The sequence below is a fragment of the Prinia subflava genome, chromosome 1 (assembly GCF_021018805.1).
Source record: "Prinia subflava isolate CZ2003 ecotype Zambia chromosome 1, Cam_Psub_1.2, whole genome shotgun sequence".
Taxonomy (NCBI): Eukaryota; Metazoa; Chordata; class Aves; order Passeriformes; family Cisticolidae; genus Prinia; species Prinia subflava.
This window is the reverse complement of record NC_086247.1, coordinates 46718042-46732863: the sequence shown is the minus strand read 5'-3', so window position 1 is coordinate 46732863 and position 14822 is coordinate 46718042. Positions and strand designations below refer to the sequence as shown.

Sequence of the window (14822 nt, the reverse complement as noted above, 5' to 3'; positions counted from 1 at the left end):
CCAGAAAACAGTGGATATCACTCTCAAGCACACATTGCTTTGCAGTGGGCCAGCAGATTTGTTTCTACTATTACATTTCTTTCAATACCTACCTTTGAGAAAAGCAGCCTATTCCTACTGAGCAGTGTACAGACCCTGATACAATGGGATTCCAGATCTTGGTGGTTCTTTAGGTAATATAGCAGCAGTAATAAAAATGCTACTTTCTGAGGAAAAAGACAAGACACAAAGCACACTCACACATAATGGTAAACTGAATTTATTTCCTTTTGGAAAACAATTCCAGTAATCTCCAGGTTCAGACCGCAGAGTAAACATTAATAACAGTAACATACAGGTTAGTTCAACTGATTCAAGAATTTGGCCATGTGAAATCATTAAGGAAAGTCTTGAACACTCAGAGCTTCAAATGGTATCCAGGAAAAAAAATTCTTTGACAAACTACATAACAACTATTGCATATATGGTAATGCTATCTGTCATATCGCAAGGCTTACAAATATATATACGGGCCTTATTCAACTGTGGGTTCCTGCTCTGTGAGAAAGAGTCTCTTCATATTTTTTGCAAGAATCTTCAGCAATAAAAAATAGTCTTAGATTCATCCGTTTGTATACCAAAAGAGGGATTTCTAGACTGAAGTTTAAATGAAAGGGAGGCCAAACAGAGCTGCAATGGAACATAGCTATCCTTTTCCCTCCTCCTTGAAAAGGAGATTTTTTCTTAAGCTATTTTTTTCCCCTCACACAGTATTATTATTATTTGTATCTTTCCTGAATAGGGCCCAAGTCCACTTGTCTTTATAAGACCATTTTAGTATCAGACAACATAATACATGTGCAACACTTTATATACAGGAAGTCTATCCGGTGCTCAAAAGTTCAAACACATGAACATCCAACAGTTTCGATAATACAAGTTTTATGGTACAATACAATGATTCTGAATAATATACATTAACAATGAAAGTTTCGTGCAAAGAGTAAAATGTGTTCCCTTTTTGTGCCACAAAGAATTCTCTGGAAGAGATGGGCCTTGCACTAACTGCTGTGCTGGGTCATCGTATGATTCTGCAACAAAAACAAAAGAAACAACTTAGTCACAGGACAGGCATTTCTGTGTGAAGAAGGATGCAAAAACAATTTTCCCAACATATCTTGCAAAATGATGGGCTGGATAAAAGAGTATTATTGACCCCTCCTTGTTTAAACTAGCCCGAAACAGCATCATTATGGAAGAGAGGATTTCTTCCCAGCTGTTTCACACCAGTATCCTTTACATGTGCCACAAGAAGGGCAACAAACTCTCTACAGGTAGGGTGTGGGCTGACCTGCCCCAGTGAAACTGCAGACCAGGTCAGTGATCCTGGTGTCTGCTTACACATGGCTCATGGTTTATGCATTGCAAAAATGAGAAGTGCATTTGCCATAAAAGTCTTATGCTAATTGTCTTGTGCTTCCTAGACTGTGGCACTGCTTCAAATGCACTCCTGCAGTAAAACCAACTTCCCCCACATGATATGGCACAGTATAGTCTGGTAAGAGCCACTCTGCTATAGAGCTCAGAGACTGATGAGAAAACAGGAGGGGCACAGCTGGCACAGCCTGCCCTTTCGTCACCAAAACCCACAGGTATTTTTCCTCAGGTGAATGCAGTGCCTTATTGTAGTAACACAGCATGGACTTTGGAGCCTTAAATTCTCCTTTCCTGTGCAAGTAATCACCAAATCAAGCACCAAACACCAGTTTCACCCTCTTTCCTCCTCATCCCTCACACCAAGCTGACCACTTTCAGAAAGATGCCATTGTGCAGCCCGTACTGGCACAGATCCTTCACAAACATCAACCTAAGAGCTAGGGACCAATCCAATACATCTTAATGTACACTGGACCCACAGATAACTAGAAAATGTCTGTGAACGTTACTTCTCAGAAAACAGGGCAGCCACTGATTAGTGATGAATTCTCCCCTTAGTAATCGGAGCAAGATTTGGGCCAGTGACCCAGAGGGCAGGGGTGTCACATCCCATGATTTGCTCCCAGCAAATCCAGACCCTTCACTCCACTTTATTAAGCTAATTTGTCTTTAAATCTCTTTGGACTAACGCATTCTAGGATGAGCCTGTTCCCACAAGACAGTCATCATTTACAAGAAAGTGAACATCTACTGAACCATACCCTCCAGAGCCACCCATGAAAGGGCACATGAAAACAGCCTCAGTGAAACAAATGTGAAATACAGCGTGACTGCAGACCAGCCTAAAAATCCTCTCTCCTGTCCTCCTTCACTCTCCCTAAACTGTGCACGCACACAAATAATAGTTCATGGGACATTTGGCAAGGAAAGGATCTTACAGTAAGACTGAGGAATTTTTAATGTAGTGCCATTCTCAAGATTAAAGGAAAATGACCCAGTGACACTCAGAGATGCAATTTCCAGATGTGAATACAAAATGATTTAATGCTGATGGCAGGAATTCCAGACTGTCCAAGGCCAAAGAGTGTTAAAAAAATACACTCCACCACTTGATTTCATCTAGTTCCTCATCCTTCCCATAAAATCATTTCAAAATGCTGTAAAGCACTAACAATAGATGCAGCCAAAAGCATTGTCCGGTCACAGGTAACGGGCTCTGACGTTAAAGCACAAAAGCAAGGAAATTAAGAGTTAAGCCTGACACTCAGTCCTTTTGTCATCCTGTTGTGTCCATTTATTGCAGCACTTACAGTATAACACCACAGGCTTATTGGAGACCCTGCAGTACCTAGAAACAACAGGACAAGTTAAATATGGGGTGGCAGCCTGAATTCTGATTTTCTTCTCTGCCTCTGAGCAGGTGAAGTAATATACCAATTGGTACATTGCAGACAGATATTTGTGGGGGTCTTTTGTTTCTAGTCTACTGAGAGTAAGCATGTCAGTCATGCCCATTTTTTATTTCTTTTCACTAAGTGAAAAATGCATAATCAGTATGAAGCTGGATGAACAGTTGCATATGAAGCAGTCAAAAGGTGTTTTAAAATTGCAGCTGTAACTCAGCAGCAGCAATGACATTTTTGATTAAAAAATAAAAATGCCCAAATATGAAGGAGACAAAATAAAACACAGCATAAGGACTGACTTGCTCCAGCTCTCAGTGTCCCTGACTCCTGTGCCCTGGCACAAAATGAGATTCTCTGGAGATAATGAAGAAATAATAGGAAAAAACCAAACAAGGGTTACAGAGAAGAATGAGATGGCAAGATAGGAACATGATGAAATGCTTTGAACAGTTTAGGCCTTAAAAAGGCAACAATATGTGTTGTAAACAGCCAAAACAAAACACCATTTCTAAAGTAATTAAGGCTCCCCAAACGTGAGAGACTAGGGAAAAATACCTATTTGGCTAAGTTGCAAAAAAATGCAAAGTGGAAGTGCTTCAGGAACATAACATTGACAAGACAAGCAGGCGAAGGATGAGAGAGGAGAGATAAGAAAAGGAGGAAAATTCTGTAATCCCACAGAGAGCCATATTCCACTCTACCAAAAGCCATCTATTGGAGACCCCATGTCTAAGTGACTGAAAATTGCAAACATTAATCCCAGTTATGAACTGTTGCTGTTTTTATGAGGGGTGTTGTGTTTAAAAATTTAGGGCAAAAATTCTCCTCTATTATCCACACAGCAGATCTTGACTCTGAGAGACTCTTGGCCTCGTGTGTGGCGAGCTGCCGCCTCCCCGGCAGTGGGAGATCCGGCAGGCGGGGCTGCGGCAGGGCCATGGGAGAGAAGAACATCACTTGAGATCCCCTGTGTGGCTCGGAGAGCACGCCACCCTTCACTAAAGACACACTAGGCAAGCTTGAAGCACGCCTCTTCCAGAAACTTCTACTAGTTTGCCTGAGTTTGGAGCAATTAATGCCTCCACTTGCCAAAGAGAAGTTGTTTAGTGAAGTACAGGAGGCATCATATGCCCCTTCTTTGCCTCCCCCAAATTTGATTGTGCATAAGCACATCTGTTTAATTATGTGGTAGTACCCCTACAAAGCAAAAATGTCAATTTCCTGCTTAGCCATGGAAAGGGGAAAATATTTTTTCTCAAAATAATCTTTCCTGGACTTCAGCGACAGCTGTGTTCCAATTTCCAAGAGCAGGGATCTCATGAGGTGACACTAGTTTGCAAATACAAACCCAAGTTTTGCATGCACAAAATGGAGGAACAGTGAAGCAGGAGGGGTGTGTGTGTCACTGCATTTGTTATCATGTAGACACAAACCAGGAAAACTCCTACATCCCCATTTCTATGTCTCAGTGTTATCTGGAAAGCAGGTAAATTACCTGGAAAACCTGAAATCAGTATATTCCACAAACGAAACTCTGTAAGTGTATTTGCCCTATTCCTAGAAATAATTATTTTTGATAGCTAAATCCAGAATCCCAACTATTATGTGACCTACTATAAAATTACATGCCACCACTTTTCTGGATTAAAATGCTTTGAGATATCTCTGTTGTTAGTGTTAAGGACTTGAAAACATGCAAAGAATTTCAAGATAATACTGTGTGGAGGAATCTCCTTGGCAAACAAATACACAAAGGTTTCTTCACAGAAAGGCTTGAGACAAAAGAGGTAATAACACTTGTTGTCTGGTGCATGTCTTTGTGTTTCAGAGGGAACATGAGAAGTACTAGCTAGGAAAAAGTTCCTGCCCACAGCATCAAAATTAACGAAGAAAAAAATACCCACAGATAGCCACAGACTCAGTAGCCCATTAGAATCCTTAATGTGAACTGTGGTTGCATTCGATTTAAATGCGACTTCTGTGTTGTATGAGCAGATGAAACAAGACATGGCTGTACCTGACAAACGGTGCAAAGAGGGCACATGAGAAGAAGTATAAAGATGAAATGTAGGTGCATTATTTCAACAGATGGTAACAGTACCACAGCAGCATGTTATTTTTTCCTTAGTTCAAGAACACAAACACGAGTAATCAATCATCACTGATTAAGTAATTATGGTACTCTACATGTTATCACTTATCTGGAATCCTTTTTCCGTGTACATTACAGACCATCTTGTATTTTTTGCATTCAAAAAAATAAAAATGCACCCCACTGCACTGCAATCCAGCTCCAGGTTGTAAAACAGAACTCTACATTACTATCAACCTTTAAGCGCTACAATTTACTTTTTTTTAAGAAAAGCAATTGGTTTCCAACAGGCTGGATAATAAGTCTTTTGACCTGCATTCTTCTTTGACCCATTAAGGTCACCCCTGTGCTCGGGCATATAGCTGACTTAGGAAATGCCTGCAAGTCCTGCATTTCATCTCCTGCCCACTCAAAATAAAGCTTTCTTTAAATGTGTCTGTACGGGTCCCCGAAGACCAGGGAGGCATCCCTGTAGTGGGCAATGGAGGGACAGAAGCTTCTGCCTTTATTAATGAATGCAGACCATTATGAGTCTGGCTGGCTCCTGCACTGTTCCCAGAAGCATATACTGTACGTGACTTAAAATGCTAGAATATTGACACAAAGCGAGCTGGGCACCCCTAAGGAAAATTACTCCTTGGATATAATGTAGGCTCGTAACAGCTATTAGAGTACAAAATAAAACCCTCCGGGATCAAACTGACATATACCGCATTCTACCTACTCCTCAAACATTAGAAGAATTTCTTTGTGAAGGCATTCTCAAGGACAGCATTAAACTGACTTTTGTAGCAATCCGCAACAGCTTTTTGGCTTACAGCTTTTAGTACTAAATCTCTAGTTTGAATCAATATAAGTACTATATCTACCACATTAATCAATACATTTGGTTCAATACACGTTCTATTAAATTATACTTTCTAATCAAGACTTTCTGCTTCTCTTCCCTCCTTTTTTATTCCAACTTCTTATCCTGTGCCACAGTTTTCAAACTGTCTGCAGCTAAGAAGAGGATGTTGGATTTTCCAGAACCAAAGGGGAAGAAAGAAAGAAAGGCTTGTGGAAAGGCAAGCTTAGCAAAACCTAGCACAGGATCAACATGGTTTCCAGAACTTTGGTCCAATGCTTTACAACTTATCCTGGTTGTCATGACCTCTCATGCAGAAAGCTCTGTATTGGACACTGTTGGAATATTTTACTATGTGGAAAGGCGAGGGAGGAGGGATGGAGTATTAAGCGGTAACACCAAAATCAAATAAATGAAACTTATTCCAACTAAACTATAAAAAAGGTAGCATAAAAGGTTATTTTTCACACTGTTTCTTCAGATTTGTGCTGCTTCAATATTGCAGCACAGAGCTGCCTGTCAAGACCCCATTATATTGCTGAAGGATTCTTTCCTGGTAAACTGTAATATGATTATACTCAAGGATTGAATCGATGAGTTACTTAGATTTGTACAATACTAAGATTAAATACAAACTATAAATTAAGATGCAAAACATATTATTTAGTCCAGGTCTCTGGGGATATGCGAAACTCTGGGATAGAAGATGTTTCCAGCAATCTGAGTGATCTACACAGTTATAGCAAATTATTTTTCTACACCTGTGTTAGATTTGGTGGAACGTAGCTGTTCTTCATAAGAGAATATGAAATGCAATGTCAAAATGATAACCATGCATATTGCAGGCATGCAATGCATTTGCCACTGTCTTGCAGATCAAAACCACTGCACTCGTGTCCCTCGCTTACAGTTTCTCTTTTTCTATCTCCATATAATCACTGTGAACCTGCAGAAAAACTGTTGCATTTTCTTTTGACATTTAACATCATCTCAGTCAGCTCACAATAGTGTCTTATAATACTTTCTACACGACACTATGTCACCATTAAACAAAAAGGTGAAATAGCATAATAAAAGAGAAGAACAAGAATTCATAGAATTTAAAGACAGAAAAGGCCCATTAGGGCGTTTTCTCCACCCATCTTGCCAGTGTTGGATTATTGCCTATAGTGTAATTTCAAATGTTTTGCCCAGTCCAATTTTAATTAGAGCTTCCAATGCTCCTCCTGGGAGACTATTTCACAGCTTCACAGACCTCAGGGTTAGTATTTTTTTCCTGATGTTCATCCCAGGAGAGGAAGAGGCTCAGCCAACCCCAAATCATACATGAAACCAAATCTGCATAGTTAGGAGGTGGTTTCAGTAGAATATCTGTGCCATTTTGAAGCATCTGAAAGCAGTAAACTTACTTTCAATGCCCCAACACACTATGGCACAGGCTCCACTGCTGCTGCAAGCAGTTAAGAATATTCAGATATGTGGGTTTCTAAGGCTCAGTTGCTGTATAGGTAAAAAAATAGTATAGGTGGGATTTGGGTTTCTGTACTAAGAGTAATGACTTCTATAGTGCACTCCACCAAATAAATTAATTGAAGGTTAGGGTCATATCCAGGTTCATTCTATTATTCTATAATCCTTAATTGTACTGAGAGAGCATCTATGGACATTCAGATTGTAAACATTTCTGTCTTTTCCACATATGTGAAATTAAAAAGAGCAACTTTAGTTGAAGCTGATTAACAAATGATCAGACCCCACTCTTTCTTTTAAAAAACACTAACTACAAGAAATTAACTTGAATTACTGTATCTGAAATGTTGGAACTAACAAATGTTTCTGAAGTGTTTCACCCCACGAATTGGTATGCTTCTGACACAAATGAATATATATTCATATTTCAGTGGTCACACTTATGCTGAGTGAATGAGGGAGTTAGAAAAGAGATGATGTCTAATAGTTTTTCATAGGTGAAAAGCAGGAGACTGAGTGGAGACTTCGGAGTTCTGGGGAGAACAGAAAAAGTCCAGGTCAAAGTGTCCCTGCCACCAGCATCTCCACTACCATAGTGCAGCTGGCAGAGCAGGAGGAGTCGCAATGAATTTATAAATACACTAAAGTAGGCATGGAGTTTCATCCAGGCCAATTTGGCTCACCAGCACAGACCTAACAAAATACAGTCTCTGAAACTTCAGATTCCCAAGGAAATTGATCTGAACTAAACCAGAGCTATTTCCACAACAAGAAAGGGGCCAAATCCCATGAGAATGTGTGTTCCCATAAATACCATTTATGTGTGGTGAGTTGATGTTTACCAGCCTTTGAGAATCAGGTCTGTTCTCAGACAAGTTTGCCAATTAAGTGGTCATCTTAGGACATGACTGACCACTGTTGACAATGATAATTTAGGAAAGTCTACACTGAATTGCAGTCATTCATATAAATTAATTCACCTAAGCTATGTGATTTGATATTATGTTAATCTTTCTGAAATAGCATGACTGCTAATCAGATTTTATTCTTTATCATATTTATGTAAAACTCTCAGTGTTCTGGTTTTTCCACTCAGCATTTTCAGCTGGGACAGAGAAAAACTACCAGTAAAAAAAAAATCTCACACTGAAGTGCGTGTTCTCAGGGATGCAAACTGAAAATTCAAACCAAACCCAAACCAAACCAAAACCCCTGATACCTATTTTTCTTCAGAGACTTCCAGTAAGTCACTAGTAAAATGTCAATGATTCCTTTTGGATTCATTACTATATGCGAGTACATATATCACAGATTTGTTGTATGGAAAAGAATGACACATATTCCTGGGTACCGCAAATAAGGCTTTCATCATTGTCACTAGACGAGAACAGACACAAACACCGATGGCTGTTCACCATCCTTGCATCTTCCTCATTATGAGTGTTGGCAGGGGGCTCCCAGCTAAGCCTCTGACATAAATCAGAGTAGCTGGAAGGCTGTTTTAACCTATGGTACCAGGCAATCGCCTCCCACGAGCCTGCCTCACCCTGTCTGCTGTTCACTGAAATGCAGTGAAACCTGCAACAATGTCTTCCATTTCAGGCCAGGTGTGTCTGGCTGCACGGGAAAGGTGTGTGCATTACCCCACAAAAGAGAGAGTGATGGGGACAGAGGACAGTGGTCAGGGCATATTCACAATTCTTCAAAACTGGGAAACCCCTCTGTTTTTCATATGGCAAAGGGGCTGTACTGATAATCAGGATCCAGGTCTGCAGAAAAACAAGGTCTTTGTGATACTGCAAATGTCTGAAATTAATACACAAGCATTCTTCCCCAGTAAGAAATTTTTTCATTAAGTGGGAATAAAAGCTTAAACAAAAAAGACAAGAAGGAGGCACTTCTGAGAAATGTATCAAAAGTCTTATTACTTTAGAATATGGTTATGGTTACCCTGGTATAAATTAAGAAAAGCTCCACTGAAATCAAGGGAATTTCAAGACAGGAACAAGCAAGAATAGAGTAGGGCCTTTAGGGCTTAAAACAAAGTGAATATTGCTCGTGTACTGATCGATTCGTGCACACCCTCTGCAGAGGCCACAGCCAGAAGTCTCTTCACCCTGTCAGACACAGCAAGCAGAACCCAAAGTTGAACAAATACAGGTTTGTCTGCAGCTATTGTACAACAGAGTAACAGGGGACAACAAGCCTTGATAGGCAATACTGCCTAATAAGATATTCAGGGATTAAGTCAGTGTTTTACAAGACACATGTTCATGGGCTAGCTGTTCCTCTGCTTTAATTCTTTTTTTCTTTGTTATGTTTAATTTATCATGCTTGTGCTTTCTAAACTACAATATCTGTAAACAAGTTTAAGTTTGACCGACCTCCCCTTTTACATCCACAGGCAGCATTTCTACTTTGTGCTCTGATTTCAGATACCTTAAAGACAAATAAATCTGTCGGGGAGAGAGGTAACAAACCTAAACAACAAAAACAAACCCCTTTGTCTGACAATATGTGATCATCTTATGTGAATACAAATTTGCCTAGCTGTGAGTGAGGAACTGGCTCCTGGAACTGGAGCTATGCTATGCACAGATTCCTTTATAGGTCAAACCCAATTAAACAAACTACTACTAAATATTTAACAGCTCAGTGCAGTAATTAGTGACAAATAATGGAAGCTTAAACTGATAATTGCACAGAAATGTCCTGTTGGAAACATTACATGTTCCTTACTCCTCCGCTTTCACTCATACTCAATGAATCCTGATATTTTCAAGGATTAAATTGACAAATTAATCTGGATTTTATGCATATCTATTTGGTCTGCAATGAAGTTTTATATGACTTGCAGAAAGGAACTTTCCAAGGGGAATTTTTCTTCTCAAATTTCCATTTTGGGTTCTCTGCTTTTAAACAGAGTAATTGCTAAAACATGAATTGATTTCAAATCTTCAACCAACCTGCAGGTCCAGAATTCAAGCTCTGTCCATAGGACTCAAAAGGTCACCCAATTAAAATGGGGAAGCACACAGAGCTGTGATTTATATGCAAAGGGCAACCTTTAAAACAATGATACTTTCCAGTTTTCCACAGGTGCATGTACAAGAATCTCTTTGAACAAAATTACAAGTGAAATTACAAGTTTCTTGATGCAGCCTGAAAGAAAAATGCTGTAACTTGTCTGCACTCCTATTATACAGACAGACACATCCTACACTTGTATCGATTGCCGAGTTCACCTCCCTGCCTTCCTGACATAACACTGGGTATTGTGCTGAGCAGGTGACATGGGGACAGCCTGGAATCTGGATTCTCCACACATTGCCAGCTGGTGCGTGGGGCCTTGTACAACAGCACCTGGCACACTGGAGGTTGTGGATCAGCCCAAGTTTAACTCACAGTGGCTAACAACATCTTTGCTCAGGAGAAAGCAAACCCTGAACAAACCCAGTTTTAAAATTGGCAAACTCCTTTCACATGTGGAAATCATATTTGGAAGTTATCCATCCAGAAGCATACATACATCCAGTTAATATAATGCAGAAGTGGGGCATATGTTGGATCCTGAAATCAGGAATGTAAATGGAAATTTGTCCCTTTGTCCACGGTGTGTCAATTTTAGACTGTGTAGGATAGAAAAGGAAAAGCAAGCAACGGTGGCTCTGCTAGCTCTCCTCCTCTTCTAAAAACTCCAAACTGTTGCACATTGGTGCATCTTTTTTCTTCAAGACAGTTTGCAAGGAAAGCCAGATTGAGCAGATTTGATGGTAACAGCCAAGGATTTGTGAGCTGATAAGCAGAGGCCCCCATGGACTTTGAGCTCTGACTTCCTTCACAACCGGTTACTGTGCCAGCCCATCTTGGACATCTTACAGTCCTTATTCCTACAGCTCTTCAAACAAGGAATAGCAGGAATTGGGACAGTGCTTATGTGGCAGGCTTGGTGTGTGTGTGTGTGAATTACAAATCTACTGCTTGGAAAAGAAACTAAGGACAATTTTTATCCCTTCATACTGGTGATTAGTTAGTTAAGAATCCTATGTTGAAATGTTTTGTTCTTAGAGCAACCTCATCTGAGTTTCCCCCTTTTAAGTCCAAGAAACTCCATATTTTAAAGGTGACTTTTAGAGAGACCAGAATGCTGTTCTGTTCTTTATAACAAAGTCTTTCTCTAAATTTTGTGAGGAAACACACTGTAAATCAATAAATCTGGAGCATTTACTAACATGTGGTAGCAGGACAAGAAAATTTCATGTTTGTCATTGTGGTTGTTGGTTGTAAAATGCAGTTTGGATTCTCTATTGTCTTCTGTTTTCTGGTTTGGCTTTTTTCAATCGCATTTGTGTAAAAGAAGTGTGAAATGTGACCACAGCTAAATGGGAGGAATTTTACTCTCACTTTCTCCTGTTTACAGAACCTTAAAAAATGGGAAAGGCAGTGAAATCCAATTCCTGCAATTTAATACTCCCCCGAACAACAAGTACCACACAAAGAAAACATCCTTTTGTGCCTTTTTCCTTCCTCCCTGTGAAAGATGATGTATCCTCCTACCAAATGTCATTCTCTGAGGTTGGTCATTCTGTTTCTTGTCAGACAGCTGGCCAGTGACACGTTGCAAGTCAGATGTGTCATTAGGTCCTGCCTTGACCCTGTACTGACAGTCCAAGAAATGCCCCCACTCCTCACCCCTGGCTTTGGCTTGTGATGCAGGGTACTCCTGTCTCCTTGGCTATCTCCTGCTAGGGGATCCAGCCTCCTGCAGCTGCTGCTTTCACCCCTCGTTGCCCATTAGGACTGTTTTTATTGTGGCAATCTTCAGATTGAGTGAAAAGAATCACATTTACGAGCAAAATAACTGGAGACAACACTCATTTGCTGTATACATTTAGTGCCAAGGTATCTGAAACAGAGAACTTTAATTCCTTTACAAAAAGATGTGCTGTAGCTATGGTGAGGCTAATCTATAACCTTCACAATCTTATGGAATTTGCTACTCCAAGTTAATTTTAATTCATTAAAATAAAACTCACCTAATAAAAATAACCCTTTAAAGTAAAGTATTAGCTTGAACCCATTAAAAAAATAAAAAAGCAAAACCTTTGCAATTGGAGGGCAATTCATCATATCACAGTGCACACTTACATAAATTCAGAAGTTAGCTGTAAACAAGTACCCACAGCAATAGTGCCATGCATAAAGGGGCAGGCAACAGGAGGCCTGCTTTCTAATAAGCCCTCAAAGGAACCTGCCACACAGAAGTGGCACTTATACTAATTTAAAGCTCTCACAGTTACTTTACCATGGCAAAATTTATAAACTAATAACTTTAGTAAACAGACTGGCACTCCAAACAAAAACCCACACAGCAGTTCAGGCCCACAGAGAAAAGAGCTTTCTTAGAAAGGTACTGTCTTCAACAGTGACATAAAACATTTGTTTGTGGGCTGCTCTTACAGTCCCTGATGTTCAGTAACAATTCTGCACCATTCCATTACATCTGTACTGTCACTTCACTGTGGTCTGTAGTCTATTTTCCCCACAATTTCCCCACATTTTTAGCATCCTAAGGCATATTATACACCTGTATATTTGTGCCCTGGTCAGCTCAAACAAAGAAATACTTCTGGATTTGAAAGAATCTGCTCTGGGTCTGTGACCTCCTTTAAAGTATGATTAAATAGTCAGAGCAATTGCTTTCAACTTGTAGGTTTAAAAACATATTTAGTATTTGCAATTAAAGCTCACATTCTTTCTCATCTCTATTAGTTTTGATTCTCAGTAACTGTTAAAAATTTCAAAAAAATTATACTGTTCTTCACTTATATACATGAAGAAAAAAGAAAATCAGAAAGCAATAATAAGGGCTAAGCAGGAAATTACAGAAATCTCTGTAACACATGCATAGTGGGGTTTTTTTTCTGTTATAGCCCAAAACCACATCACTTTGTACAAAGTTCCTTTTCAAATCAAAGCAATACTAAAGTAAAACAACTGCAGGCAAAATTTCTAAGACACAACACAGTTTGTGTCAGAATGCTCATCACTTCAGGCTGACCTGTCAAAGTACCTTGGGTAGCATGTAAAAAGACAAATCTGTGAGTTTGTAAGAAACTCTGAACGATAAGAACTCCATGTTGCTCACAAACCACGGAATGCTGTGCCACGTTAGCTGAGCTGCACTAGCACCCACAGCAGATGTCCACCCCTTCCTACTGCTTCTAGGCACACCTGCTCAGGCTGTGCCCCTAAGAGCATTGAGGGGGAGCCAGCATCAAGAATCTTTTATAGAAGAAAGCAAAGAAATAAAAAGTTTGTACTTAGATGAGTGATGTGGAATTGAAATATCAGAATCTAGTACTATGCACAGACACCTGCTGTCAGCCATAGAGCTATGTTATAAATTTGATATGGGTGAAGTTAGCATGATGACATTTTTGGACCTTGACAGGCAGTTTCTGTCACCTGCATTTTCATGACATTCTCAGCAGCTTGCAGAATCCACCCCTGCATCCAATCCACTTCCTTGGGGGACCCAGTATTGTCTCAAGAAGCCTCTTTTTAGGCATTAAGAATTAAGATTTTGGCCACAGGGCTTGTTTTTCCACAAACAAATGCATTGTCAAGACAATCTACAAACTCACCAGAGAGTAATTTCTAAGAGTTTTTGAAATACCTCTTTTCACAGATGCATTTCCCTATTAATTTCTGCACAAGTCCAGCATCTATAGAGACTTACAATTCTCTGCTAAATTTTCAGATTAATTCCTACATGTTCACTGTATATTATTGTAAATCCATGCGGCCTAAACATTCAAATCATGGGCTACCACAGTCCTCAGTGCATGTTAAAGCATTCCTAACACTGCCCAAACATATGCCAGCTCATAATAGCCCCATGGGATTGTTATACCAATTAAAAATCCCTGGAATTCATTGGAGTCTGAGACATGCCTGTGAGGACCAAAAGGGAGTGATACAGAACCAGCTTGCAAAATAAACAGGATTTGCTGCGTACTGAGGGAATCCTTGGCTGTCTGACTAAGGTACCTTTTATACTGGCAGGGGATGCAAATTGGAGCCTGAGGATCTGCACTTTCATTTTCAAAGCTCTTTGCAAACATCAACCACTTCACCTTCACACCATTGCTTCAAGGGAAGTAAATATGTACAGTTCCAGCATCTTCTGTTTTCCGGAGGTGCAAAGAAGCACAGGGCATTTTTACAATCTCTGTTCAGGCATAAAAGGGAGCTTTTGACAACCTCTTCCTTCGTGGGCAAATGAATTTCTCAAGGCCACGGAGGGAATTGGTGGCAGAACAGGGTTTTCTGGAAAGATCCTGCTATCCAGCCTGGTGCTGAGCCCACCCTGCCTAACCTGCAACACACTGATGCAACTTGCAGAATTCCAGCCATACACCCCTTCAGTGCAGAGGACAGAATACTGCGTGTCACCCTTCATAATCTCTCCTGTAAGAGGAATTCTACATGCTTCCCAGGGACCACCCCCTTTGCTTCCCCCCTCAAATGGTGGCAAGGTTAGAGACAAGTTGTTTTCTCAAGGTTGAGATTTAAAATGGCTCTGTGT

The 14822-nt window shown here is 40.1% G+C and overlaps 1 protein-coding gene across 11 annotated transcripts in view; it reads right to left on the bottom strand.

Moving 5' to 3' along the window:
* Positions 1-243: 243 nt before the first annotated feature.
* Positions 244-14822, bottom strand: part of ZNF521 (zinc finger protein 521) — a 230549-nt gene continuing 215970 nt past the window's right edge. For all 11 annotated transcript variants that reach the window (XM_063395258.1, XM_063395282.1, XM_063395195.1 and 8 more), the window contains one exon: positions 244-1070. In XM_063395258.1, the coding sequence (XP_063251328.1) occupies positions 1041-1070 (30 nt within the window). In that variant the 3' untranslated portion in view covers positions 244-1040. The remainder of the gene's footprint in view (positions 1071-14822) is intronic.